The sequence below is a fragment of the Benincasa hispida genome, chromosome 8 (assembly GCF_027475165.1).
Source record: "Benincasa hispida cultivar pf3 chromosome 8, pf3_genome.v1.1, whole genome shotgun sequence".
Taxonomy (NCBI): domain Eukaryota; kingdom Viridiplantae; phylum Streptophyta; class Magnoliopsida; order Cucurbitales; family Cucurbitaceae; genus Benincasa; species Benincasa hispida.
This window is the reverse complement of record NC_143485.1, coordinates 51,031,587-51,054,226: the sequence shown is the minus strand read 5'-3', so window position 1 is coordinate 51,054,226 and position 22,640 is coordinate 51,031,587. Positions and strand designations below refer to the sequence as shown.

General features: G+C 39.4%; 1 protein-coding gene across 1 annotated transcript; it reads right to left on the bottom strand.

Moving 5' to 3' along the window:
• Positions 1–8,518: 8,518 nt before the first annotated feature.
• Positions 8,519–9,196, bottom strand: LOC120084096 (uncharacterized). The gene has a single exon (XM_039039997.1). The coding sequence runs from the start codon at positions 9,194–9,196 to the stop codon at positions 8,519–8,521; it is 678 nt and encodes a 225-aa protein (XP_038895925.1).
• Positions 9,197–22,640: the final 13,444 nt, after the last annotated feature.

Below are 22,640 nucleotides of genomic sequence, written 5' to 3'. Positions count from 1 at the left end.
CAAAACATTTAATACGTCTATTAAGAGTTTGATACATGGCGTGTGAATGAAAAGATAAAGGAAACATGAAATACAACAATGAAAGAGGTAGAACAGATACAAACAAGTGCCAATGTCTTGGCACTGATTCGATGGAGATCTGCTTGCCGGATAGGATGGATTTGATGGTAGGAAGAGCTTCCCTCTCAGGCTTGCCATACCGGTAGTAGGGATCTTTGCATAGAGCTTTCAATCGGGTGTTTGACAGGTTAGATATGAGATTCACCTCTCGGCCTTATCTCGTCTTCTTCCCGGATTTCTTCACTCAAGCACTCAGCTCAGCCTTTTCTCTCAACAATTTTACAGCATTTACCCCGTATCTTGTAGCATACTTTTTCTCTAAAATCAATGGGGTATTTATAGGTGCAAGTATTTGACTCCGGCCTTGTGATCCCCACATGATTGTCATGGTAATTCCGAAGATGGAGGGATATTATTCCTTTTGTTATGCAATCAGACCGTCAATTCTGCACAACTGTTAGTTATACAGTGTCTCAATCCTCTGCTTTTTCGTTGCTCAACTGCATCTTTCGATCATGGGTTCGCATGCGATGTTGTTTTTATTACTGCATGCGGTTGAAACATAGTTCTGGATCGGCTATCGCATTGCGCCGCCATTGCGGTAATTGTCTCTTCATTGTTGATTGACGGGCGCAATGTGACAGAGATGCGTTGATCAGTTTCTCGTGAGCCTTGAGCGCCAGCGATGACTTGGTCTCCTGCAAAACAGAGTAAAATTCGGCTTGTCTTCCATCTTTATGGTGTTAATGGGTGTAATTGCAAACATTTATAATTATTGTAATACTAGGCTAATTTTCATACAATCGGCATATATTTACTAACTTTTGGCTGAATATCTAGATAAGGTGGCATAAATAACTTGTATTTCTACAAGTTATCAGTTGCGACCACCTTTAAACCTCCAGACCATGAAACAGTGAAAGTACAGCTACGTCCATTCCCGCAAAGACTGAAAAAGAAGCAAAACGATTAAGGTCAGTATCATTACTTCCTGGAAATATTAAAACAACTACACATCAATATTCCATTTACAGAAGCGATAGAGCAGATGCCGATATATGCCAAGTTTTTTAAGGATATGGTGTCGAAGAAGAGAAGCACAGAAAAATTTGCCACGGTGGGATCTAGGCAGCTTTACGATACCCTGCTCAATAGGAGGGATCTACATCGGTCAAGCATTATGCGATCTAGGGCAAGCATAAACTTAATGCCCCTTTCAATCTTCAGATAGATGAATGTAGGTCAGCTGACACCCACGACGGTGACTCTCCAACTTGCAGATAGGTCCCTGGTACACCCTGAAGGAAAATTGAAGGATGTCTTGGTCACAATCGACAAATTCATTCTACTTGTAAACTTCATCAATCTAGACTATGAAGCGGATAAAGATGTGCCAATCATATTGAGACGACCATTCTTATCTACTGGTCGTGTTCAAATAGATGTGCACAAAGGAGAGATCACAATGAGCATCAATGGAAAGAAGCTCAGGTTTGAGGCGATCACCAGAAGATGAAGGCTTATCAGATTCCGACGATAAACACACTTACGTTGAAGATGAGGAGGCCGAGGAGGAAAATGAAGAAAGAGAGGATGCAACAATATCCTTAGAAACCTGCCATGCAATAATAGTGAACAATGAAGAAAAATTGAAGTTGAATGAAGAAAGAAAAACACAGAAACCCTCTGCGTTATCGAAAGAAAAAGAAACTACGCTACTCAGTATCCTATAAGAAATGAATTAGAACAATCGGAGGGACACGCGCAGATATCAGAAGCTATAACCAGATGATGATCGCGCCAGAGGATCAAGAAAATGAGGGAAAACCTCCGTGGACCTGAGTAAGCCAGAATGAAGAAGAAACATGTAGTCCCTGTGTTGATAAGCGACACACATTCATCAGGGACAAAATATATCCTTTTTTTTAGTGTCCTTTTGTTATTTTTCTTTCATGAATCTATCTTAATTTTTGCATGATTACTACTCTTTATAATTGCCAACTCTATCTTTCATACTTTTTATCCTCTTGATATTTCACTGATCGTGCGATGGAGCAATTGTAACTCGATGGGATATGTGTGACATTAAATGCTCACAATGATGCGATACTACTACTATTTATGCGTTAATTAGGGATTGCTTAGGTAGTATGCCCTGCGTTGTCACAAGTTTGCTTACAATGGAACCAAGTATAATTCCACCGTGAGTTTCTCGGAGTGATTCGAGGTCGAACACGGGGAAGTGGTGTCGGTTATTGCGGTATGTTCATGGTATATGCGACCAGGTTCTTAATTCTTTATAAAAGGTGTGTACAGTATGTAAATTTCAGGAAAATAAAGGAAAGCGGTAAAGATGCGATAAGGCATAAAAATACAATAAACCTAAGCTAGATGTTACAAGATATAGGCTTTATGTGCAAGATACTAGGATTAAGGTTGGCTGTGAAGGTTGTGCAAAGACGTGGGATGCGACGACAAGTCTTGTGAACAGATTAGAAAAAGAAAGATAAGTATTACAAACAATGCAAGTTCTTAATTGAATTGAAGGTACAAATACTGTTTCGCTCTTCTCTTAGCGTACACCTTTCAGTGATCGGCCGCGTTTCCCACATGTCTGTGGTGAAACAGAGTCTAACATAATGAACACAAGGTTGATTCCATGTTTGGAAGTACTACTCACTTTAGTTAACGCAATCTTCTGACCTTCTCTCGATAGATTAGAATGACATCTTCACTTCTGCTCTCACAGGTGAAGATGCCGTCTAGCATGCTTTAGCTAAACGTATTTTATAACTTTAATACATATTATGTTATTGGTGATTCATATTGCTCATCAAGGGATTAAGAAAACATCATGAAGAAAGTGACTAATGGGTGAATGAAAATGACAGAAAATGGTAAACGAAATCTATCAAAACATTTAATATTTCTACTAAGTGTTTGATATATGATGTGTGAATGAAGAGATAAAGAGAATATGGAATACAATGAAAGAGAGATAGAATAGATACAATCTGGTGCCAATGTCTTAGCATAGATTCGATGGAGATCTGCTTGTCGGATCGGATGGTTTCAACGGCAGGAAGAGCTTCCCTCTCAAGCTTGCTCCACCAGTAGCAGGGGTCTCTACACAAAGCTTCGATCGAGTATGTGATAGGTTAGATATGAGATTCACCTCTCGGCCTTATCTCATTCTCTTCCCATATTTCTTCTCTTCAGCACTCAGCTCAACCTTTTCTCTTCTAAAATCTTACAGCACTTAGTCCAGTATCAAATAGTATACTCTTCTCTGAAATCATTGGGGTATTTATAGGAGCAGATCCTTTGACTCCAGCCTTGTGGTCCCCACGTGATGGTTATGGTAATTTCACAGATGGAGGGATATTATTTCTTCTGTTATGCAATCAGACCATCAATTTGCACAACTGTTAGTTGTACACGTGTCTCAATCCTCCGCTCTCGCGTTGCTCAGTTGCATCTTTCGATCATGGGTTTGCATGCGATGTTTGTTTTTATTACTGCATGCGGTCGAAGCGTAGCTCTGGACCAACTTTCGTATTGTGCTGTTACTTCGGTAATCGTATCTTCATGGTTGATCGACGGGCACAATGTGATAGAGATGTGTTGATTAGTTTCTCATGAGCCTTGAGCGCAAGCGGTGACTTGGTCTCCTGCAAAACAAAGTAAAGTTTGGCTTGTCCTCCATCTTTTTGGCATTAGTGGTTGTAATTGCAAACATTTATAATTATTGTCATACTAGGTTAATTTTCATACAATTGGCGCATAATTACCAACTTTTGACCGCAATATCTGGATAAGGTGGCATAAATAACTTGTATTTCTACAAGTTATCACACCCCCAAATTTAGATATATGCTTGTCCTCAAGCATATCTTCTACTTAAGGCAATCATGCTCCATTCCTATCCTATATTTCTGCGATGATTGGTTGCTTCGAATGTTACACTTAGGCACATTACCTAACATCGCACTTCCCTTCTATCCTTACTAATTCTTAGCAAGCCTTATATTATTCTTCTATGTAACAAAATTTTGCTCAAAGACACTTTTCGAGTTTTCAAAATAGAAAGTTTATCTCAAAAACAACTTGATGTATCTATATGTGGTGAACAAAACCTTGCGTCATTTATTCACTTAGAGACAGTTGGTCATGGTTACACTCTTTGTTTTGGCTTGTCCCCACGGGTGTCATGCGAACATCCAACTACGGTAGTGTGCCAATTATAACTTTAACTCATGACAATCAGAGGAGTTGTCCCTTGCATTTTTTATTTTTTATTTATTCAACGTTGTTCTTGGAAACCCACCTTCATTTTGGCTTGCTCCTAAGGGTGTCATACGATCATCCAACTACGAGCAAGCTCCTTTCACAACTAAAATCTTATCAGGTTGGGAACAGTTTTGAAATTTTCCCTTGCGCTAACATTGGAGTTTTGCATAATTTTTTTTTTATTTGAAAACGAAAAGGGACACATTTTCTGAAATACTGCATACTTCTGAGTTCATCTGCTTAGACCTTCCCCACCCCTAAATTTAAAGATGAGCAAGGTCCTCATTGCGTTGTTTGGATAGATTAGACAAACACTTAGAAGAAAATTTCAAAAAGAAGGTTTGAGAAAGACTTTGAAAGATAAAAGGTAAAGTACTGCTAAACTAAGAGTTAACTAAGTGTTAATCAAAATTTACTAAGTATGGGAAATTTTTCTAAGTGTAACATATAATACGTCATAGCAACGCAATGAAGATTGTAAAAATACAAGAGTACAAATATAACATCGATTAACAAAGGAAGATACAGACAGAGGCGCAGAAAAAGAGTAGAGTGAATTATGTACTTTGATTGTATTGACTATTAACAAAGTATGCGAATAGATTATAAATGGTCGCATTACGAACAAAATTTTCTCATGCCTGTACAAGAGTCAAATAATTTTGTAAAGTTACAATTTACATAGGAAGGGTGCATGATTTACAATTCATGTCATGCTTCCAATAAACGCAGATACATTTTTGTTGAGGATGGGTACACGCATACATCCCTGCAGCACACCCCTTAACTAAATACATTTTTGGAGGATACCTCAACATAGTGCATTTAACTATGACCGGGCAAAGGAGGCATATGTGCGCAACACACCCTTCACCGCAATGTATTTGGGTGTATTAGATGCATATCTCCTCTTCTTTCTACTTACTACACCCAACCTTTCGTTATAGACCAGTTTATTTTCCTTTCTTCTTAACGCAAGTTGAAAAGGTCTTGTGGTGATTTATCGAACATTCACAAAGTCATGTGCCCATGCTACTACATTTAACATATGTAAATATTTGAGACTGCTAGAACAATAAGGCCTAATCCTATTAAACAGTGATCATAAAATGAAACAAATGGTACAAGAAAGCCATAAAGAAAGCGAGTAAACATAAATGGGAAGGCCGACTGAAAGAAGTTCTTAGAATTACCGCAATCCCTTTTCCTGCAAGCATTTTAATCCTGCTTACCCAAATCAATGGTGTCCATGCGTCGATTGAAGTTGCCTCCATAATAGGGTTTGATCCGCTGACCATTGACTTTGAATGCGCTACTCCCATCCAACGTTGTTAATTCCACTGCGTCGTGGGGAAAGATGGTCTTGATCCGAAATGGCCTGGACCAGCGAGACTTCAACTTTCCAGGGAATAGTCGCAATCGTGCGTTGAATAGCAATACTTGCTGACCTTTGGTGAATGTCTGTGGTCATCATGCCATTTCTTCATTTTCTTCTTATATATCTTGGAATTTTCATAGGCATCCCTTCACCATTCGACCAACTGATTCAATTGTAACTTCTAGACTTCCCCCGCACTGGCTAAATCGAACTTCAGCTTCTTGCATGCCCACATTGCCTTTTATTCCAACTCAAACTGCAGATGACAAGCTTTTCTGAAGACCAGGGCGTACGGAGACATGCCAATTGGTGTTTTGTAGGCAGTCCTGTAAGCCCATAGTGCCTCGTCAAGTTTGGGTGACCAATCTCTTATGGCAGTATTAACCGCCTTCTCTAAGATCGTTTTGATCTCTCTGTTAGAGATTTCTGCCTGCCCATTAGTCTGTGGGTGATAATCAGTTTCCATTCGATGGCTGACGTTGAATTTAGTCAACAGGTTAGCAATTATGCGGTTGATGAATTGAGAGCCCTCATCGCTGATTAAGGCATGTGGCGTTCCATAGCGTGCAAAAATATTCTTTTTCAAAAACTTCGCCACAGTGGCTGCATCATTCTTGGCACATGTGATGGCCTCAACCCATTTTGATACATAATCAACCGCAACCAAAATATATTGATGACCTTCGGATGGTGGGAACGGGCCCATGAAGTCAATTCCCCATACATCAAATACTTCAACTTCTAAGTTTGACGTCAATGACATTTCATTTCTTTTAGACATATTCCATATCCTTTGGCACCTGTCGCATTGCACAACATGAGCATGGGTATCCTTAAACAGAGTTGGCCAAAAGTAGCAGCACTGTAAGACTTTTGCTATAGTCCTTTGGCCCCCAAAATGTCCTCTATATGGGGACTCATGATAGAGTTCTAAAATGCTCTTGGCTTCGTGCTCAGGAACGCATCGACGTATTATATGATCAGGTTCTTATCGATATAGGAATGGATCGTCCCAGAAATAAAATTTGCGTCATATCTTATCTTTTTCTTTTGCTAGTAGGTATAATGATCCGGTAGTTTACCGCAAACTATAAAGTTTACTATGTCCGCATACCAGGGGACATTAACGCCTACTGCCATCAGCAGCTCATCGGGGAATCTTTCCTCAATATCTTTTTCTGTCCCTTGAACCTCACAATTTTCTAGTCTTGACAAATGATCTGCAACTTGGTTCTCGGTGCCCTTCCCATCTTTAATTTCCAGGTCAAACTCTTGCAGGAGCAACACCCATCGTATCAATCTTGGTTTTGCATCCTTCTTTGTCATTAGATATTTAATCGCAGAGTGATCTGTATACACCACCACATTTGTTCCGATCAGGTACTGTCGAAACTTCTCTAGTGAAATACCACTGCAAGCCTTTCCTTCTCCGTGGTCGTATAGTGCTCCTGTGCATCGTTCAGTGTTTTGTTCGCATAATAAATGGGATGCAACACCTTTTCCCGACGTTGACTCAAAACTGCGCCCACAGCATATCCGCCAGTGTCACACATCAATGCAAAGGGTTGCGTCCAATCTGGCGCAACCAAAATCGAAGCAGAGATAAGTGCATCTTTTAATGTGTTAAACACTTTAGTGCAGGCATTATCAAAATTGTACTCGCGGTCAACTTCGAGAAGTGCACTAAGGGGTCTTGCAATCTGAGAGAAATTGTGAATAAATCTTCTATAAAATCTCGCGTGACCCAGAAAGCTCCTTAGTGTTTTTACATTCACTGGTGGGGGTAATTTGGAAATTGCGTCGATTTTTGCTTGATCAACTTCCAACCCTGCCTTGGAGATTTTGTGACCCAGAACTATTCCTTCCTCCACCATGAAGTGGCATTTTTCCCAATTCAGTACAAGATTTGTTTCCATGCATCTTTTCAAGACTTTCTCAAGGTTGGTCAAACAGGAGTCATAGTTACTGCCGAAAACTGAGAAATCATCCATAAAACCTCGATTGACTTCTCCAAGTAATCCAAAAATATTGTCATCATGCATCGTTGAAAAGTGCCTAGTGCATTACAGAGTCCAAATGGCATGCGCCGGAACACGAACGTACCAAATGAGCACGTGAAAGTTGTCTTTTCCTAATCCTCCGGCGCAATTGCTATTTAATTATACCCTGAATAGCCATTAAGAAAGCAAAAAAATTCGTTCCCTGCAAGTCTGTCCAACATCTGGTCAATGAACGGGAGTGGAAAGTGGTCCTTTTTGGTGGCCAAATTTAGCTTGCGGTAGTCCATGCAGATTCTGCACCCTGTAGTTGTCCTTGTGGGAACCAATTCATTCTTGTCATTGGTGATGACTGTCATCCCCTCTTTCTTTAGAACACACTGCACTAGGCTTACCCAGCTGCTATCAGATATCGGGTAGATGACATCGGCATCCAGCCACTTCACTATTTCCTTCTTTACAACCTCTTTCATGGCAGGGTTTAAGTGACGCTGCCTTTCTACTGATCCATTCTTTCCTTCCTCCAGAGGAATCTTTTGCATGCAATACGAAGGACTGATTCCTCGAATATCTGCCAAGGTCCATCCTAAGACTTTTGCGTTGTTCCTTAGGATCCATATGAGAGAATCTTCTTTCTCCTTACTTAGTGATGCAGAGATGATAATTGGTAACGTGTCGTTACTTCCCAAGTAAGCATACTTTAAGTGCACTGGAAACGGCTTTAGTTCAACACAGATGGCTCTTCTAAAGATGGCTTAATGCGTTGTGAAGTTTGTTCAGATAACTCGAGTGGTTAGAAATTAGATTCAGCATGAATTGCGGCGCAATCCTCCTCCAATATTGCGCCATTTTCAACATCTTCCTCCTTCATTTCCTTCAGGGGTTCGTGCAACTGTTCTTCCTGCAGTTCTTCAATATATTGACAGTTTTCCACATCTTCTGGATACTTCAACGCATTGAGTACGTTGAACTTTACCTCTTGATCATCGACTCGAATGGTAAACTCTCCTTTCTGCACATTAATCAATGCTCGCCCTGTGGCGAGAAATGGGCATCCCAGGATGATAGGGATTTCTCTATCTGCCTCATAATCCAATATAACAAAATCTGCCGGGAAGATAAACTTGTCTACCTGCACGAGAACATCTTCTATCTTACCCTCTGGAAGCTTTATTGATCTATCTGCTGACTGTAATGTAATCGTGGTTAGTCTGGCTTCACCGATGTCTAGCTTCTTAAAGATTAACAAGGGCATCAAATTTATGCTCGCACCCAAATCACACAGTGCGTTCCCGACCATCTTCCCTGCTATGACGCAGGGTAATGTAAAGGTCCCAGGATCCTTCATTTTAGCAGGGAGATTATTTTGAAATAAAGCGCTACACTTGTATGTTAGTGCAACTGTTTCATTTTCTCCGATCTTTCTCTTATTGGCTAGAATGTCCTTGAGGAATTTCACATAGCTCGGCATCTACTCTAATGCTTCTATTAAGGGAATATTAAGATACAGCTGTCGAAGAATGTCCAGGAACCTCTAAAATTGCTTACTATCGTCTTTCTTTTTCAGCCTGGATGGGAAAGGTGGAGGATCCCAGCGTGTTTCCTACTTACTTTGCTGCTTAGTGAAGTCCTACACTTGCTGTGTGTTATTGGTTGGCGGTTGCGTTGATTGAGAATTTAAGTCTTGAGAAGCTTCATCTTTTGTAAATAATCTTGCTTCTGAATTGGGGTTGCTTTCATTATTTTATACTTGGTCATCATCAATAGTTAAATCAGCTGGTATTGTTACCGCCTCTAGTACCTTCAGCGTAATGGGGGCTGTTGTTCTGCCGCTCCGCAATGTCACGGCATGACATTGTTCTTTACCTTTTTGCCCCAATATTCCTGAACTCTCTTGTGATGTACCAGACATTTTCTTCTTTATTTCTCTCGTAAGATGATCTATTTGGGCTTATAATTCTTTGAGAGAGTCAGCTTGCGACTATCTCATTCCTCGCTCTTTTCAATGTAATGCTTCAGTGACATTTCCAGAGACGAGGTACTGCAAGAGGTATCATATGCAAACAGTTGGTCATATGGCTGTGTACCCTGAGAATCACTTGGACTACAGTTTGGGGTAGTGAAGACTGGAGGGTTGCCTCGATCCTCTTGATAACTAAATTGATAGAAACTATGGCCCTCGTGAATGAGATTCTCATCCAAATCGAAAATTAGGTGATCCCCTCAATCATAGTTGTGGTCGTTGCTCCATGATTCATCATAAATAGCATATACGGGTAGTTGATCCCATGGATAGACGTCTGCTGGATGTACCTCTCCCCATTGAATGCAATCCATAGCGGTCAAATGAGTCATCGCGTTAACTTGCGCTGCTCCTTGAGAGAGAGTTTTCTGCTGATTAGCCATTGTCTGGAGGAGCGATGCCATCGTGGTCATTTGCTTGACCAGTGTGTTCATTATGTCTGATGGCACATCAACCCTTTCTACTCTTTCTGGTTCCAGACATCTTAACTCAAGCCCATTATCAATCCATTCATCAAAATGTCGCGATATACGATCCAATATGCCCTTTGCTTCCGTATATGACTTATTCATTAATCCTCCCTCTGCAGAGGAGTCGGCAACTGCTCGCGTTGATGGGTCTAGACCATTGTAAAAGGTTTCCATCAAGATACTATCAGGAATCCCAATATGCGCATAGTTTTTTACTAACTATCAGAATCGCACCCAAGCGGTGCTCAGGGTTTCATAACTCTTTTGCTCGAAATTCAACACCTCTCTTCGCCTCCTTGCGTTGACAGATGGAGGGAAGAATCTATTCATGAACCTATCAACCAATTGCCCCCATCCCTGAATTTCGCCCGGCTCTAATGCTTAAGCCCACCTCTTTGCTTCATCCCGTAATGTGTACAGGAATAGATACAGTTTAAGACTTTCTTGAGTTACACCAGGCGAAGAGAATGCGCTATATATGTCTGCGAAGTTTGTTAAATGTGCGTGTGGGTCTTCTCCCTATAATCCTCCGAATTGTCACACATTCTGAATCATTTTCAGCATGATAGGTTTCATCTCAAAGCTTACATTCCCCTCAACTAATGGTTTTGAAATTCTCGGTGAAAAATTGTAAAGATCTGGTGCTGCATACTCCCTGACAGGGATGTTCTGATCAACGGAAAGAAAATAGGATCTTGCACTGGCAAATCTCCTCTCAGGTTTCCAGCAGGAGCCATACTCTCTTCAGCCATACTTCTTCACCAGTTAATTCAACCCCGATTAACTCTTCGCGAAGAATATACTTGATCTCTGAGTCCACTTAGAGTTACTAGACCACCCCTAGTACTCCTAAGTCGTCAGACTGCTCTCCGCATTGAACAGTCAGTACAAAGAGATCTGTCCTACACATAACATGAAAATATTCAACATTAACCATTAACCAGCCTCCCTGGTAACGACGCCAGAAAATTGTAACTCGATGGGATATGTGTGACATTAAATGCTCACAATGATGCGATACTACTACTATTTATGCGTTAATTAGGGATTGCTTAGGTAGTATGCCCTGCGTTGTCACAAGTTTGCTTACAATGGAACCAAGTATAATTCCACCGTGAGTTTCTCGGAGTGATTCGAGGTCGAACACGGGGAAGTGGTGTCGGTTATTGCGGTATGTTCATGGTATATGCGACCAGGTTCTTAATTCTTTATAAAAGGTGTGTACAGTATGTAAATTTCAGGAAAATAAAGGAAAGCGGTAAAGATGCGATAAGGCATAAAAATACAATAAACCTAAGCTAGATGTTACAAGATATAGGCTTTATGTGCAAGATACTAGGATTAAGGTTGGCTGTGAAGGTTGTGCAAAGACGTGGGATGCGACGACAAGTCTTGTGAACAGATTAGAAAAAGAAAGATAAGTATTACAAACAATGCAAGTTCTTAATTGAATTGAAGGTACAAATACTGTTTCGCTCTTCTCTTAGCGTACACCTTTCAGTGATCGGCCGCGTTTCCCACATGTCTGTGGTGAAACAGAGTCTAACATAATGAACACAAGGTTGATTCCATGTTTGGAAGTACTACTCACTTTAGTTAACGCAATCTTCTGACCTTCTCTCGATAGATTAGAATGACATCTTCACTTCTGCTCTCACAGGTGAAGATGCCGTCTAGCATGCTTTAGCTAAACGTATTTTATAACTTTAATACATATTATGTTATTGGTGATTCATATTGCTCATCAAGGGATTAAGAAAACATCATGAAGAAAGTGACTAATGGGTGAACGAAAATAGACAGAAAATGGTAAACGAAATCTATCGAAACATTTAATATTTCTACTAAGTGTTTGATACATGATGTGTGAATGAAGAGATAAAGAAAATATGGAATACAATGAAAGAGAGATAGAACAGATACAATCCGGTGCCAATGTCTTGGCACATATTCGATGGAGATCTGGTTGCCAGATCGGATGGTTTCAATGGCAGGAAGAGCTTCCCTCTCAGGCTTGCTCCACCGGTAGTAGGGGTCTCTACACAGAGCTTTGATCGGGTATTTGACAGGTCGGATATGAGATTCACCTCTCGGCCTTATCTCGTTCTCTTCCCAAATTTCTTCTCTTCAGCACTCAGCTCAGCCTTTTCTCTTCTAAAATCTTACAGCACTTAGGCCAGTATCACATAGCATACTTTTCTCTGAAATCACTGGGGTATTTATAGGAGCAGATCCTTTGACTCCGGCCTTGTGGTCTCCACGTGATGGTTATGGTAATTCCGCAGATGAAGGGATATTATTCCTTCTGTTATGCAATCAGACCATCAATTTTTCACAACCGTTAGTTGTACACGTGTCTCAATCCTTCGCTCTCGCGTTGCTTAGTTGCATCTTTCGATCATGGGTTCGCATGTGGTGTTTGTTTTTATTATCGCATGCAGTCGAAGTGTAGCTCTGGATCGACTGTCGTATTGCACCATTACTTCGGTAATCGTCTCTTCATGGTTGATCGACGGGCACAATGTGAAAGAGATGCGTTGATTAGTTTCTCATGAGCCTTGAGCGCAAGCGGTGACTTGGACTCCTGCAAAACAGAGTAAAGTTTGGCTTGTCCTCCATCTTTTTGGCGTTAGTGGGTGTAATTGGAAACATTTATAATTATTGTCATACTAGGTTAATTTTCATACAATTGGCGCATAATTACTAACTTTTGGCCACAATATCTAGATAAGGTGGCATAAATAACTTGTATTTCTACAAGTTTTCAACAATGCGATAACCTCAAACACGCAATCGGTTCGATCAGCCCATCACAATCAAAGAATCAACCCACTGCAGGAAAGGATGCGATAAAAAATGATGTGGGCGACAAAGCAAATTTGGGGGTTTTGTCTTTCCTTGCCTCATCTTATTTCAATTTCGCACTTCTCACATTTTAATTTAATATTGCTAAAATCTACTATCGCACCCTCTTTATTTTGACTTAATCTTGAATTTTTTATTACTTTATTTGGTCGCTGCATTCACCTCGTGCCAATTATGACTTTAATGATGAAATTCATGCCTTAGTTTCTTATCGCATGTACTAGAGTCAGATTAATTTCAGAACAATCGATTCATGAAATAATTCTAAAATTTAGCGATCTACTAGCTTTCCTTCAAAACCAATTTTACGAAATTTCCTAAGTCCATCGCATGAGTTATTTCGTCTCTCAGTAATGAGGACATTGCTGTGTGTTAAATTTGGGGGTGCTAGTAATGTTTTTTTTCAACCTTGGTACTTTTAGAAATTCATGTTCAATTAAAAAAAAAAAAAAAATTTAACGTTGAGATTGGATCCCGCTCGTAGTTGGATGTCCGCATGACACCCGTGGGGGCAAGCCAAAACGAAGGGAATCATGATCAATGCATAAACCAAGTGATCGCATCTCCGCTGCGAAATAAAGAGATGGGCATGAGTTTGGACTGAGAAAGAGCGCCTTGCTCGTAGTTGGATGTCCGCATGACACCCGTGGGGGCAAGCCAAATCGAAGGCTGGGCACTTGGCACAAGATCACAAAACGAATATCTGAATCGCGCAAGGGTGAAAATCACTTGAACACCCCGGTTGGAGGAAGTTTGAAATAAATCATGCGATGTCCTAGAAATGAGTAAATTTTTTTTGAAAGTTAAACTTGCGGTCCCTAAAGATTAGAAATATTTTAGGAAGAGATCAGGATAGTAATTAAGAAGGCATTGGTTCATTAAATTTGAATAAGGCACCTTGAGAAGTCTAGGTAGGGTAAAGGCGATTGAATTTTTAAAGAAAATCTTTAGTTTATGCTTGAGGACAAGCATTGTTTTAAATTTGGGAGTGTGATAACTAGTAGAAATACAAGTTATTATAGCTCAAATAAGTAAAACAATGAGAGAATGTGATGGTAAAATAGGCAATATCATCGCATAAAAGTAGTTAATTTACCTATTTTGTGCAGGCACAATGCGATGGCGCACATGAAATTGCGATCCAAGAGCATAATGCAACAATGCATTTTAAGTTGTGATCGCAATTCATGCGATCGTGAGAAGTTTCTTAAAAGGTGATCGCATAAAGACCTCGCATCAAGGCGGCAGCATAATAAATCATGATGGGATGTAAAGCTGATAACGGTCGATTCCGAATTTAGTTGACAAGTCGTTAAAAGCCACACTGTAGCAAGCACATTTAACTTTCGGTGACTTTTAAATGGCGCAACAGAATAGGGAAATTAATGTCGCCCATCATTGCAATCATTTTTAAGAAAAGCTGCTTCACCTTGAAATCTATAAATACCGAATGCCACTAGAGAGAAAGGGGTCCATTCACGCACATACTTATAGATATACATAGAGGTTGAAGAGAGCAAGGAGACGAGGCGAAACCGAGAGAAATCGCTCTCGGACAGATCAAGAGACTGCCAAAAAGCAATACAAAGGAGAGAGGGCCAACCCTTGCGAGAGCAAGAATCACAACTAGAATAGAGTTGAAGTGATAAAGAATAGTGTAAAAGGCCACTAGAAGCAAGATCTTGCTTATTGGGCTTGTTATCTCTCAAACCTATTTGTTATTTTGTATTCAGTACTTTATTTGCAGAAAATGGAAACTTCATTTCATCTATGTTCAATCTCTCAATACCATGCATGAGTAGCTAAATTTCTGAATGGTACTTAGCTACCATGACTTAAGATTTACATTTTATGCGATCATCTTGTCTTATGGGTGCATCATTCACCCTTTGGACGTACTTGAGAAAGTAGTCTAAAGATAGAATCTAGGCTTGAGAGAGTCAGATTAGAATCTAGGCTTGAGAGAGTCAGATTAGAATCTAGGCTTGAGAGAGTTAGATTGGAATCGCATAAGCAAGAGTAGAAACTTAGACATAAGTTCTATTTCTATTTACACATCGCATGTGCCCTAGAAATAGGAAATGGTGGTATGCGGTCACCTTGTTTTATGTGTGCATCATTCATCATTTGGACATACTTGAGAGAGTAGTCTAAAGGTAGAATCTCGGCTTGGGAGAGTCGGATTAGATCTCATAGCCAAGAGTAGAGACTTAGAAATAAGTCCTATCGACTGTTTCGTATATACATCGCATGCATCCTAGAAATAGGAATTATGACATTCTACATGGAGAAAGTAGTATTGATATTTGTGTATAGCTTGATCGCATAACTTGTACACCATCTTGGGAAGTGTTAGCTAAACCCCTTCTCAACCCCTTCATCGCATACTTATTGTAACTCAACGTTTTCATCACTCAGTGTTCAACTCCATCGCGTAGGAAACTTTAAATCAAAACAATATCAACTTCTTTTTCACCACCGAAATAGAATCAAAGAGTTTGTCACATATCTACTTAGTAGTCGCTGTGTTCGACCCTGGACTTACCAGGAAACCTAAGAAGGCTTATACTTGGGCCTTGTTAGGAAAACTTGCATGATCACTGCATAACACATATCATCACATACTCACACCATCGCATCATAATTCTACGCATCAGTACCTTACCAATATTAAGAAATGGCTGGCAACTCAACTCCAAATGAAAGATTTGGGAGAGGCGCAGTACGTACTTGAGATCTAAATTATTAGGGATTGCAAGAACAGAACGTTGGCTTTATCTCAAGCAACTTATATCCACAAAATGTTGACCGATATTCGATGTAAAACTTTAGGAATGGTTTGTTACCTTTCAAGCATGAGGTTCAATTGTCTAAGGAACATTGTCCTAAGACACCTTAAAAAGTTGAGGATATGAGATGTATTTCTTATGTCATGGTTGTGGGTAGCTTAATGTATGTTATGCTCTGCAATAAGTGAGAACGGGCAGAAATGCACGTTATTACAATGAAAGATATAAAACAATGAAGGATTGCGACGATAAAAATATATGAAATTGCATCCAAAAGTATTAAGTTCATAACATTGCGATCGCATGCATCCATCGCATTAAAGTAGCTAATTTATGTATTTTGTGCAGAAAATGCGTTGGCGTAAGGCGGAAATGCGATCCAAAGAAATTACGTCTGAGCGCATTGAAAGATTGCGACTGCAAGGCTATGCGATCATGAAAATCTGCTCAAGAAGGTGGCCATAAGAGCCGGCGCATCAAGGTGAAAGCTTAATAAATCACGATGGGACAGAAAGCTGATGACGGTCGATTCCAAATTAAGTTGACAAGCCGTTAATGACACTGTAGCAAGTACACTCAACTTTTCGGTGACATATATTCGGCGCATCAGACAAAGAATTAATGACATCCCATCAGTGCAATCATTCGAGAGAAAAAGCTCTTCACCCTAAAGCTCTATAAATACCAAAGGTCACCTTCATTTAAGAAGTTCGGAGAATTCGGTTCCGTTAGTTAGAGTTTAGAGTTCATCTTCACCATATACTTAGATTTTACATACTTAGAAGGCGGAAGCGAGGGAAGGGAGAATATGCCGAGAGATCGTCCTAGTTAACTCAGAAGAGTGCCGGGAAGCAACGACAACAGAGAGAGGACCGACTCTTGCAGAAGCAAGAACATCTTTTGAGCAAAGTAGAGAGACTCAGTGTAAAAGCCTTGGGAAGCAAAGAATTGCTACCAGGCTCTCTATCCTTATTTTCCATTGTCATTTTGTATTCTGAACCTAGTTATAAAATGGAATTTGCATCTCTGTATCTGTTCATTCTCTTTACAGTACGCATGAGTAACTAAACTGTCGAATGGGTTGAGAAGCACTTAGCTAGCATAACCTGAGATCTTCATTCTATGTGATCATCTTGTATTATGTATGCGTCATTCATCCTTTAGAGATACTCGGGAGGGTAGTCTAAGGATAGAATCTAGGCTTGGAAAAGTCAGATTAGAATTTAGGCTCGAAAGAGTCAGATTAAAAACGCATAATCAAGAGATAGAAGATTAGGAATAAGTTATGTTTGCTATTAATGCATCATATGCACCCTAGAGATAGGATATGATTGTATGCGATCAACTTGTACCTGTGTGCATCGTTCATCATCGCATAGGCAAGAAGTAGAGACTTAGGAATAAGTCCTATCGACAATATCGCATTGATAACTTGTAGAAATACAAGTTATTTATACTGTTTTATTTAGATATTGTGGCCAAAAGGAAGAAAAGTTGCGTCAATTGTATGAAAATTGGCTAAGAAATTCGAGAATTATAAACTGTCATCAATACACCCACTGACACCATTGCGATGGTAGAAAAAAATATTTCAAGTTTGTTTTGCAGGAAATCAAGTCACCGCATGCGTTCAAGGCTCAAGATAAAAAGAACAACGCATCTACGTCGAATTGCGCCCATCATTCAGGAATGAATAGACGATCAACGCAATGACGACACATGTGATAATTGATCAAGATCTAAGCGATCAACGCAATCTCAACCGCATGCAGTAATAAAAAACAACACCGCATGCAGGTAAACGATCAAAGATGTAAAGAGCAACGCAATTGCAGAGAATTCTGACACGTGTACAGCTGACCGTTGTGCATTTCGGACGAGAGTGATTGCATAACAGAAGGAATATTCACTCCACCATTTTTGGAACTGCCTTAACAATAAAGTTGGGACCACAAGTCAGAGAGTCAAAGCTTAGCCTATAAATAGCTCTGGGCATTCCACTAAAAAAATATGCTTGAATACAGAGAAAAATGTATATACTGATATGAGAGAGAGACTGGTTGAGCGACTAATCAGAGTAGATCCGGGAAGAATTAAGAGACAAGGTCGAGAAATGAGTCTCTGGTCAAAGAATCCTTCCGATCCCCGCCGTCGAAGCTTTGTACGAAGGTCACTTCTACCAAACAAGCAAGCCTGAGAGGGAAGCTCTTCTGTTCATCCATTCCACACACCGACAAGGAAAACCACCATCCAGATCTATTTCAAGACGTTGATACTCTTTTGTATTTGTTTCTATCTCTTTTCATCAATTGTACTCATCTTCTTAATCTCTATCATTCACACCATGTATCAGATGCTTAATCGTAGTATTAAATGTTATGATCATTTCCATTATCATCTCTTTATCTATTTTCGTTCCTCCATGTTTCACTTTCTCCATGATGTTTTCCTAATCCCCTGGTAATTGGTAAGAATGAAGTAAGTAAATTAATCTGTGATAAGGAAATAATTAGGTTTAGCTAATGCATGCTAGACGACATCTTCACCTGTGAGAGTAGAAGTGAATATGCCATTTCGCCTATCGAGAGAGGGTTGGGAGAATGCGTTAACTAAAGCAAGAAGTACTTCCAGGGATGGAAGCAACTTTGTGTTCACCACGTTCATCCCTATTTCACCATAGAGATGTGGGAACGCGGCCGATCATCGAGAGGTGTACGCCAAGGGAAAGTGGAACCTTAGTTATATCTTTAATGCAATTAATAAACTTGCGATATTTTTACTAGTTATCCTTTCTATTTCTGATTCATCCATAAAGACTTGCCATCGCATACCACGATCCTTTGTATAAACTTCACAGTTAGTCTCGAACTCAGCATCATGTATATCATGTATCTTGTATCTTGTATCACATTAGCTTAGGTTTATTTTCATCGCAATTTATTTTATTATCGCAACTTTAGTTTATCTGCACAATTTTACTTTACCGCAATTTACTTTCCTGTACAAACACACAATCTTTATTAATTGTAAAAACCAATCGCATATATCACAAATGTAACATATTAACGACAACAATCCCTGTGTTCGACCTCGGATTACTCTAAGAAACTTGCGTTGGAATTATACTTGGTTTCAGCATAAGGAAACTTGTGACAACGCATTACTCCATAGCATACTACAAGCATATAGATAACAACGCATATATCTAGAAGTAGTATCGCATAAAATGTGCATGAGCAATAACATAGCATAAAATTACATTTTACGTTACAAGTTTGTGGCAAAATGAGCTTGTAGCACATCATCATGCATGCACATTACACTCATCAATCTTCAAGTCAAGTTTATGGTGCCGTTGTCGGGGACATGGACTTGTATCATGCATCTTATATCGTAGTGCATATGCCTAAAATAGAAACATTGAATCAATGCCAAGTCTATCAACATCGCATGCGTCCTAAAACTAGGAGCTATCGCATTTGCATTGGAAAATGAATTGTTGTTGTATGTGTGTAGCATGATCGCATAGCTTGAACGCAATCATAGGAAATGCTAGCTAAAGACCTTCTCAACCCGTTCCTCCACATACTCTTTGTATATTTCGCATTATTAACTCTTTTCTTAATTCTGCTGCATAAACTTTATACCTTAAACAACAAACCAACCAACACATTGAATTATTTGTTACCGCAAAGTAATCGAAAATTACCATCGCATACTGTTTTCTTATTCCCTGTGTTTGACCCTGGGCTTACAAGGCAACTCAGTAGGATTTATACTTGGATCTTGTTGAGAAAACTTGTATGCACAATGCATATTCCACCATCGCATTCTACACCATTATTTCATCGCATTAACCATGCATCAAGTTTTTTTATTTGCCGTGTCACAAGTTTTGGTTAATGCGATGAAATAATGGTGTAGAATGCGATGGTGGAATATGCATTGTGCATGCAAGTTTTCCAGCAAGATCCAAGTATAAATCCTACTGAGTTTCCTGGTAAGCCCAAGGTCGAACACAGTGACTATGGAAATAGTATGCGATGGTAATTTTCGATTACTTTGTGGTAACAAATGATTCAATGCATTGGTTGGTTTGTTTTTAAGTTTATGCGACGGAATTGAGAAAAGAGTTAATAATGCAAAAGATACAGCTACTAGAGAATAGGCCGCTAGGGGTACGGATTTGCTAACTTTTCAATTCACCAGTGTTCTATTTGCAATTGAATGCGTATCCGCTGTGATTAAATCAGTAAGCGCAGGTTCAAGACTTTGTATACAAAATTTGACGAGAGGTATTTTTTAGGCAAAAAAATTCTCTTTTTCTTCTTTGTTAATAATGCAAAAGATACAATGAGTATGTGAAGGAACGGGTTGAGAAGGTCTTTAGCTAGCATTTCCTATGATTGCATTCAAGCTATGCGATCATGCTACACACATGCGATAGTAATTTATTTTCCAATGCAAATGCGATAGCTCCTAGTTTTAGGACACATGCGATGTATGCAATGATGTCGATAGGACACATTCCTAAGTCTCTACTTCTTGCCTATGCGATGATGAACGATGCACACAGGTACAAGTTGATCGCATACAATCATATCCTATCTCTAGGGTGCATACGATGCATTAATAGTAAACAGAACTTATTCCTAAGCTCCTATCTCTTGATTATGCATTTCTAATCTGACTCTTCCGAGCCTAGATTCTAATCTGACTTTTCCAAGCCTAGATTCTATCATTAGACCACCCTCCCGAGTATTTGTAAAGGACGAATGACGTATACATAATACAAGATGATCGCATAGAATGAAGATCCCAGGTTATGCTAGCTAAGTGCTTCTCAACCCATTCGACAGTTTAGTTACTCATGCATAATGTAACGAGAGTGAATAGATACAGAGATGCAAATTCCATTTTATAACTAGGTTCAGAATACAAAATGACAATGAAAAATAAGGATAGAGAGCCTGGTAGCAATTCCTTGCTTCCCAAGGCTTTTACACTGAGTCTCTCTACTCTGCTCAAAAGATGTCCTTGCTTCCTAATGCATTATTTTATTAAGTGGAAATATGGATGATATGCGTTGATAGATTGTGTTGTTCACTCAAGTTTCCCCAGCGGAATTCAAGTGTAAATTCCTCTCAGTTTCCTGGTAAGTCTAGAGTCGAACACAGGGACTTGTGAAAATAGATTGCGTTGATAATTTTTTTTTGATGAAAACTTTGCAGTAACCGGGAAAATAAATAAAGTGTTTGGTTTTGGATTGCGTTGATTAAAAATAAATAACTAATGCGGAGGAGTTTAAAAAGAGTTGGTAAACAGGAAATGCGATGAATATGCGGTGAACGGGTTGAGAAAGATTTCGGCTAACACTCCCTTGAATGCGTTCATGCAACATGCATACAATAGTAAACCACCTCTCGATGCGAATACCATGGCTTCTGAGGCTAGAACGCATGCGATAATTATGCGATAAGTCTACAGGGTTTACACATAAACCTCTATCTCTATTTATGCGGTGAGAACATGACATTTACATAAATATGCGACCACATAATATCATTCCCATTCTTGGGATGCATGCGATGCAAGTTGACAAACAGAGCTTATCTCTAAGTCCCTATCTCTTGTTTATGCAAGCCTAATCTTGCTCTTTCGAGTCCAGATTCTAACCTAGCTCTCTCGAGACATTAGGTTCTTTCTTTAGACTCTTTCTCGAGTAACTCTAAAGGGTATTTTGCATAGCATAAATTAAGACAATTGTAAGCAATGAATCCTAGGTCATGTTAGCTTAGTTCTTCTCAACCCATTCAACTAGTTTAGCTACTCATGTGTATTAAGAGAGTGAGCAAATGTAGAAATAGAACTTCCATTGAATAGATATGAAGATGAAGTACAAATAACAATGCAAGTATAATAAAAAGCCTGGTAGTAATTTCTTGCTGCCAGGCGTTGATAGAGGCATAATTTTTAATCTAAGCTACAAGTCCATGTCCCCATTACCAGTTCCCTGACAACAGCGCCATAAATTTGTTGCAGCATAAGAATGCGATGATGCCATACAACGCTTAAGATGGGGTGATTCTAAATAGGCATATGGATTGTGATGAATGATGGATCATGCAAGCTCATGTTACCATAAACTCAATGACTTGAAATGGGAATGGAATGTTGATGTTGTGTTATGCTTATTCAGACACACTTAATTTATGCGATACTACTTCTAGATATGCGTTATTCATGCGAATCTTGTAATATACTATGCGTTGTCACAAGTTTCCTTGCGTTGAAAACAAGTATAATTTCACCGCAAGTTTCTCGGTGTGATCCGAGGTTGAACTCAGGGATTGTTTTAGGTTAATTGCGTTATATTTGTGATATATGCTACTGGGAGTTTTTCAATTCATAAAAAGGTGTTGTTTGTACATGTGATAAAATAAATTGTGCAATAAAGTAAAGATAAGCGATAAAAATGCGATAATAAAGTAAATTACGATGAAAGTAAAGTGCGATAAAATAAACCTAAGCTAAGATGACATAAGATACAGGTTTCATGATACAAGATACCGAGGTTGAGATTGATTGTGAAGGATATACAAAGATTGTGTTATGCGGTGGCAAGGCTTATGTGTGAAATAGAAAGAGAAAGGATAATTAATATAAACAGTGCAAGTTTCTTAATTGCGCTAAAGATATAAGTACGGTTCCGCTTTTCCTTGGTGTACACCTCTCGGTGATCGGCCACATGTCCCACATCTCTGTGGT